The sequence below is a fragment of the Scardinius erythrophthalmus genome (genome assembly GCF_964197995.2).
Source record: "Scardinius erythrophthalmus genome assembly, chromosome: 19".
Classification (NCBI taxonomy): domain Eukaryota; kingdom Metazoa; phylum Chordata; class Actinopteri; order Cypriniformes; family Leuciscidae; genus Scardinius; species Scardinius erythrophthalmus.
In genome coordinates, this window is record NC_138239.1 from 36,462,246 (window position 1) to 36,470,150 (window position 7,905).

Sequence of the window (7,905 nt, forward strand, 5' to 3'; positions counted from 1 at the left end):
CGCATGACTTTTATCCAAAATGGTGCCTTTATATTGGTTACTCCGAATGACATCAATGAAATTCATTTTTAAGGACAATCTTTCTCTTAACAAAGAAATGACTTCTACACATAATTTTAATACCATTTTGCACTATGTTGAGATATAATGTTATAAAATCAAGCCAGAATAAAAAATATATAAATCTATTAAATGTTAAGATATTTTAATCACAAATGAAATGGCTGTATTGGCCTTCGGACGGTTAAACCGAATGACCTTTTGACATTTCAAAATCTTTAAAATACCTTTATATGTAGTAAAATATAATTAAAACCTTTTGGATTCAATAAAAGAGATCAAGTTGTTCTACCTTACATAATTTGGATGTTATATCTTTGTTTTTTATTATTATTAAGGCCTTTGGACAAAAAACTGACCCGTCACGTCATTGACCCAAATGTATTGCTCATTGTTAGTTAATGTTAGTTATACATTAACTAATGTTAACTAATGAACCTTATTGTAAAGTGTTACCGACATTTCTTTAAAAAATAGTCAGGTATCATTTGTTCCTGTTTGTTCGGTACATCTTTGGTTGCTGCTTATGTAAAGTCCGAAAACATCATTAAAGAAAAGTACATCTATATGTGTGCAATATAAGGCAGTTAAATTAAACTTTAAAATCCACAGTGTTAATATCTAGCATTTCATTACATTACCCAGTCCTTGGGTCTGACAAGCTTGACTGTAAATATATATATATATATATATATATATATATATATATATATATATATATATATATATATATATATATATATATATATATATACAGTGCTATGCATAAGTTTAGACACCCATGCTAAAGTTGACTAAAAAGAGGAATAAAAAATCATCTTTTGGAAATTGAACTTAATGCCTTAATTTAAAAAATTAGGAAAAATCCAACCTTTAAGGACACCAATTTTCTTTGTGAATGAATAATGTATCGTAAATAAATAAATGTTCTTCCTTAAAATACAGGGTGCATAAGTCTGGACACCCCTATGTTAAATTCCCATAGAGGCAGGCAGATTTTTATTTTTAAAGGCCAGTTACTTCATGGATCCAGGATACTATGCATCCTGATAAAGTTCCCTTGGCCTTTGGAATAATCATCATCACATAGCCTTCACCATACCTAGAGATTGGCATAGAGTACTTTCCATAAGATCATCTCTCAATGCAAATCAAACCAGCTATTAGGCTAACTGAAATAAAACCATGCCAATCTCTAGGTATGGTGAAGGCTATGTGATGATGCGGGGCTATTTTAATTCCAAAGCACTGTATATATATATATATATATATATATATATATATATATATATATATTCACCAGTCAGTTAGTATCTTGACATTTTTATTAGCATTTTCATTCAAATGATAAAAGATTGAATGTATATTTAGCTTTAAACTCACCGACTCGTGTTGTCTGTGACTGTGAATGTAAACTGCTGGATCACCTCAGGTTTCCACTTGTGTTTACACTAGTTGCTTAGGAACAAGACAACGCAAACTGCCTTCGCATTTGTTATTGGCCAGTTGCGTCAGACGTCATGCCGTAGTGACGTCATCCGCATGAAGGACGCGCTGTGATGATGGTGCGCATGCGCCACTTCATGAGCGAAACTTGTGTGTTGAGGTTGAAACGATAATAAAGTCGATTTCACTGCGGATTTCAGAAACTAGAAAGCCGTTTAGTATCGCCCATCCACCGGTACGTCGTACAGTGTGTTTGACAGAGTTGAGAAAGTTGTGAGTCGCATTGGTCCGATAATGTCGGAGCTGTTATACTGATGTTGTGAGTGTTTCAGGTGCTCATCATCATCATGTCCACTGAAGAAGAGCTGCTGTCTGTGGATTATGAGGTGTATGGGAGAGTGCAGGGCGTGTTCTTTAGGAAACACACACAGGTAATGGACATATCAAGGTCGTGTGTGCCGGGGCTAGTTGTCACATCAATATACAGTCAAACCAACATTTATTCAGACACCTTCAACATTTCTCACATTATCACAGTTTATTCACTTAAGAAAACGGTAATAAAATATGAGCAGAACTCAAAGTTATCAGATCAGCTGATATTTGACTGGTTTTGTCCATCCTTCTGTTAGACTGTCTCACACATGAATTATGTTGAATATCTGTCAGCTGTTAAATTTAACCACACAATTAGATAATACCAGTTTAGCTCAACCAATGACCAAGCAATGCTTCATTGTGTTCAGTCTGTGTGTAAAAAGAGCATTAGCAATTAAAGAAAAAACACTTCAGCAAAACATGATCAGGTCAAAGTGTCTGAATAATAATAATTTTTGGTCCCAAAAGTTTATAAATGTAATTGGTAGTCACTTTATGATGAATTTTTGGTTATAATATGTCACAGTTTATTTTGCTATCCTCACTTACATAAATGAACTATAGTGTCCTGCACACACTATTTAAAAAAATATATATCTGAATAATTTTTGTTTTGACTGTATTAGAGGTGTTTCTGTGTATCAAACAGCATGCTTCTATCAGCAGATTGCACAAAAAGATACAAATGCATACTTGAAATGTGAAGTAAGTTGCTGTGGATGAAAGTGTCTGTCAAATGGATGAACGCAATTTAATATTTCTTAATTTTGGAACATTTCTGTATAGACAAAAACATTAAGGTCTTGACTAGGAAAAGTTTTAGACATACAAGAGATACAACTCATTGAACAGCTCATTTTTATGCTTTTTTTAACAGTAAAATAATAATGAAACAACATTTTGGAAAAGTGCAAAAATATAAAAGGTTACAAAAACTGTAGTTTATGAATTGTGTAGAATTATTACAACACGAAACAACTCGTTTACTAACGTAACTTCGGTTCCCTGAGAAAAGGGAACGAGTATTGCGTCTGCTATAGACGGTATGGGGAAAACTCCTTTTTCTCTGAATACTGAAGCCTTTTTTTTTAAATAACGCAGAGCTACTGCAAAGCCATAACAGTGCAGAGACTAATCGCACGCTATTGGCTAGTCAGTGGGAACTGTAGAGCGGCGTAACTGAAACCCAAGACAGGAAGCGCAAGACAGGAAGCGCTAACAGCGCTTGGAGGTTCCCCACTCACTTGACCGATGCTAAAGCTAGCACTAGTGCAATCTTAAGCGAGAGTGGTTTAAATGTTCTCGAAAGAAGGCCCCTTTTTTCAATAAGCTCATTACTTCGGTGCAGAGGACGTGAGTCACGTTGCTCCTCACTGAAGTGTCAACTATGCCCGTGAAGTGGGGTGGATTGTGACCGAATTGGAGCGAGTAACCTCGTTCTAGTGTGTTCAGAACCCATTGTGACACGCCAGGGATGGCTTTCCATGCAACGGCCCGGCTGGCTATGGGTTGGATAAATTCGAGTGACGGTGTGCTGCATTTGAGCAGGGAACCAATACCCGTGTGGTGTGGAAGAGGAAAAGTGCTCTTCTTTTCCGAATATTTTTGTTTTTTATTGTGTTTGCTATAACAGCGGTCGATTGCAAGGGGGCTTGAACTTGAACGGGACCACTGCTTGCAATCGCAACTTCTGCTCCACCGGCCAGAGCTGAACAGGGCGTTTGGAGGAACTCTCTGGGCTTTTTGGAGGGTGTTCCGGCTGCGGCGAGACTTAGCCCTCCCCTCTTCCTGTTTTTTATGATCAGGACTGCTTCTTATGTTCAGGGTCCAGCGTGATTCTAGGCCGGGGTCCCTGACGCTTAGGTGGGAAGCGTTTCGCCTGATGAGGGCGCTGCCGCTGCTGAGTCGGCGCAGGCTTGTGGCGACTCGGAGCTGCAGAGCTGGAAGTGTCGCATAGCCTGCGATGCCTTTTGTGCAGTCGTGAAGCGCTCAGTGAAACCATCCACTGCGGGGCAGAAGAGACCAGGGGAAGAAATAAGTGAGTCGAGGATGGCGGTTCTATCCACGTCCTTTATCTCGGTTAAGTTCAGCCATAAGTGGCGCTCCAGCACCACTAAGCTGGCCATAGCCCTTCCGATGGTTTCGTAGTGCGCAGGGCCAGATCTGTGGTGCTGCGGAGGTCATGAAAAGCATCTGTGTCTGGTCCAGACTCATCCATGGATCAGAGGAGCTTTGCCTGGAACACTTGGACCGCCATGGAGTGGAAAGCAGAGCCTGCCTGGCCAGAGTACGTGTAGGCCCCGTCATTCTGCAGGGTTTGGATGGGTGAGCCACCATGGACACAGTGGGTGGGCAAAGGTGCGCACCCTTTTCCTCAGCACCGTCAACGTTTAAGAGCGTGGCAGAAGTGGATACTGAGTAGGAGGCGCACCATGACTTCGTCAGTTCTTCGTGAACCTCTGGGAAGAACGGTGCGGATCTATGGCGAGGGGCCTGTTGGCTCCTCGGCAGGAGCCCAGTCGAGACCGAGCTCCTCGACAGCTCTTGATAGGATGCGGATAAAGTCGGCGTCCAGTACAGCTTAGGAGTCGCTGCGCTCATCCACAGAGCCCATCCCGTCCTCCGCGTCCGAAGCCGCTAATGACAGTGAGTCATCGTGAGGATCGTCCTCGGATCCCCCTGAACGAGACGAGGCCGCTGGCGTCACAGGAGGCATGCTGGTCTGAACAGGTGAACAGCACAGGCGACATCTCTCTCTGTGGAGAAAGTGTGGCACGCGGGGTCTGGGCTGGCGTGAGCTCACTAACCTCCAATGCTCAGCCCTCTGATTCTGCCGATTCTTCCTCCGTGGCTCGAGAGGAAAGGGAAACAGGAGAGCGCAAGGGGCGGAGTCGCGCTCTGAGAAGAACGCGATCCAAGTGTGGAGAGATGGGAGCAGCTCATCTCTGTAAGAGCGGCGTCCGCGTGGGCTTTGCCGCTGTGTCTGTCCTCAGCATGCAGAGGGGCTCTACATGTGCCACATCCGTGGCGTGACATTTGAAGCAACGTCGCTGCTCTTTTAGAGAAAGCTCGCTGGAGAGCGTTGGGAAACGGCGCGATAGCTCGCCGTGCGATTATCAGCTGAAGAGCGGGCTGGATCTGCTGCAGTCCGCTGGCTTGCACGCTGTTCCGCTGCCGGCTCTGATTCCTTGGCGAAGAAGGCGAATTCTTCTGAGAAGTATTGCTTGAAGTTTCTGCGAGCTCTGAAGATCGTCGCTTCAGTAGATTAACCTGAATTATATGGCGAAATGAGCATCTTTTATAGGCAGATGGCCTGCCCCTTCTGGCGGGCTCTGTGCTCAGATCGGCGGGAGGTGCACCGATGGTTCACGCAGTTACGCCGCTCTGCCATAGGTTTGTGCAGTTCCCACTGACTAGCCAATAGCGTGCGATACGTCTCTGCACTGTTATGGCTTTGCAGTAGCACTGCGTTATTTTATTAAAGGCTTCAATATTCAGAGAAAAAGGAGTTTTCCCCATAGCGTCTAACAGACGCAATATGATCGAAAGGGAACCACAACCCATCCTGACCAGACATTTCTTTAAAATAATATTGCCGCGCGAACACAGCTGAACATTTGGCTGAAATCTACTTTCATAATGTATAAGTCAACATGAAATCAAAAGACTTTATATACACTTTACATGTATTTTAAAAGAATAATCTTTATCTTCATAATCTTCACAATGTACTTGCTCAAACAATTAAATTTTAGGTTAAACCAAATTAAAATGAGACATGAAGGCAACTAGCTGAAATCATTATATACAGTGTGTATATATATATATATATATATATATATATATATATATATATATATATATATATATATATATATATAAAATTGTTTTATTTGATCTCAATTAACATTTATTATATTACAAGTAATGATTTGTTTGTTAAATCAAATCCCGTTTCAGCAGTTTTTCTCATTGACTGGCCTTTACCTTCAGAAAAATGTCAGATTACAGAAGTAAATGGCTAACTAAAGGCGAGTTTTACACATGGGTTTATTTTGTTTTGTTACAAAAATATTGGAAATGTTGTTTTGAGGATTTAAACATTGTTATAATTTAATTTCTGTCCTTTTATTGTCATTTTTATTTGTTTCATTAAATTAAGACCTGCCTTTCTTTTTTAAGTCTATTTTCATGGTCTTAAAGTCCCCCCTGTGGTCAATAATTGTACTCACTCACAGCAGCTCAGAGATCCCAACCCGATCTCACGGCAATTCGTAAGAATTTTACAAGGTGGATAATTCGAGGTGGACCTCACTCGTACGAATTCGTGCAATTTTTGCTAAATCATACATATTTTACGAGTTGCCAAATTTGTACGAATGGCCTACCCCTGACCCCGCCCCTAAGTCTACCCATCACGTGGGTTTAGACAAATGGTACGATTTTGTACGAGTGAGGTCGTAGGAATTAGCCGCCTTTTAATCACTCGTATTGGTCGTGAGATAGCGTTGGAGATCCACTCGTTGATGATCACACTTCCGCTCAATTGTAATTTTCCTTCATTACTCCGTCTGGGTTTGCGGTATATTCGTGGGTTTTCTTCGGCCAAATTTTTACCGGTCCAATCAGCGAACAGAGGTAGTGGCTGAGAACGATGACGATGAGGTCGTGCGCTAGTTTGAGTTGTAGGGTTACGTCACGACCAAACGTTAGCGATTGGTTATGTCAGATCCAGAGTGGCTCTGGGCAGATCCAATAGTTTTAAACTTCATCAGAGTACCCGCCTTCAAGGACGTTAACGCTTGTCAATGGAGAGTGGCCAGACTCTCTGTACAAATGAAATGTAGGAGAGTCTGGTAGGACCAGGCTAATTAAAAACACCACATAAGAGGCCCAGAGGCATTTGAGCGACGTCCGTTGGTGACGCCCCTTTGGAAATGAGTTATTAATGAAGCTTTGCCAGACCATAACTCAGTTACTACTGAGAATGGTCTGGTTTTAACCAGGCTAGCTTTCTATGATTATGTTCTTAAATGTGTATGAAGTGCGGTGCTCATGCGTCCTGTGTGTGTGTGTGTGTGCAGTCAGAAGGGAAGAAGCTGGGTCTGGTGGGCTGGGTGCAGAACACCGACGCCGGGACGGTCCAGGGGCAGATCCAGGGTCCGGTCGGTAAAGTCCAGCAGATGCAGCGCTGGCTCCGCACCACCGGCAGCCCGCAGTCACGCATCGCCAAAGCAGAGTTCGCGAACGAGCGCGCCATTGATAAACTGGATTTTAAGGACTTCAAAGTTGTTCGTTAATGACAGAACAACTCAAGTAGTATTTATTTACATATACTATTTATTTTAGGGTTTTTTTGTTTTGTTTTTTGTGACCTGTTGCCTGTTACTGGTATAAATATGAGGGAAAACACCTTTATTGACATTATATACCAGCTTCTTCCAGTTTCTGTAACACTCACAGCTAATATAATACACTCCACCCCTGTTCCTCCAGTGTGTGTGTGTGTGTGTGTTTTATAATGGCTTGGCTTGTATCATCCACACCTTTAATTTCACCTTGGTTTTAAGGTCTATACATCAGTGCTTGTGTTAAACCATATTCCTAGATCTTCCCAGCTGTGTAAACATGAGATTTATCCACAGTTATGTGAAATCTGTCAATAGTTTTATCCCTTAAAACTCATCTTTAATCACCAAAATTACACAATTAAACGTTTTCCTTACATTTAACATATCTTGACTGTAACTCGACACCCTCACCTCATTTAGTATGCATGGTTCTATGAATATGCAAATGAGCCCCGCCTCCACTCACTCAGCTCAGAGATCCACTGGTTGACGATCACACGTTGATCTGATTGGTTACAAGGTAGTTTGTGACGTCAGAAACACCAGCGATTTCAAAGCGTGTTTTTGAGACTGTCTTTGGTTCACTGCAGTTTTAAGGAGGAAATACTCAGCAATGCTGTCGACTTATAAATTTACACATGGTTTGTCTTAAAGCAGATTAAAAACACCA

At 41.7% G+C, this 7,905-nt stretch overlaps 1 protein-coding gene across 1 annotated transcript; it reads left to right on the plus strand.

Annotated features, from left to right (window-relative positions):
• The first annotated feature begins 1,596 nt into the window (after positions 1-1,596).
• acyp1 (acylphosphatase 1, erythrocyte (common) type) lies at positions 1,597-7,373 on the plus strand. Its single transcript, XM_081394361.1, has 3 exons — positions 1,597-1,741; positions 1,839-1,937; positions 6,969-7,373. Exons 2-3 carry the CDS (start codon positions 1,854-1,856, stop codon positions 7,182-7,184), a joined length of 300 nt encoding a protein of 99 aa, XP_081250487.1. The 5' UTR covers positions 1,597-1,741; positions 1,839-1,853; the 3' UTR covers positions 7,185-7,373.
• The last annotated feature ends 532 nt before the right edge of the window (positions 7,374-7,905 follow it).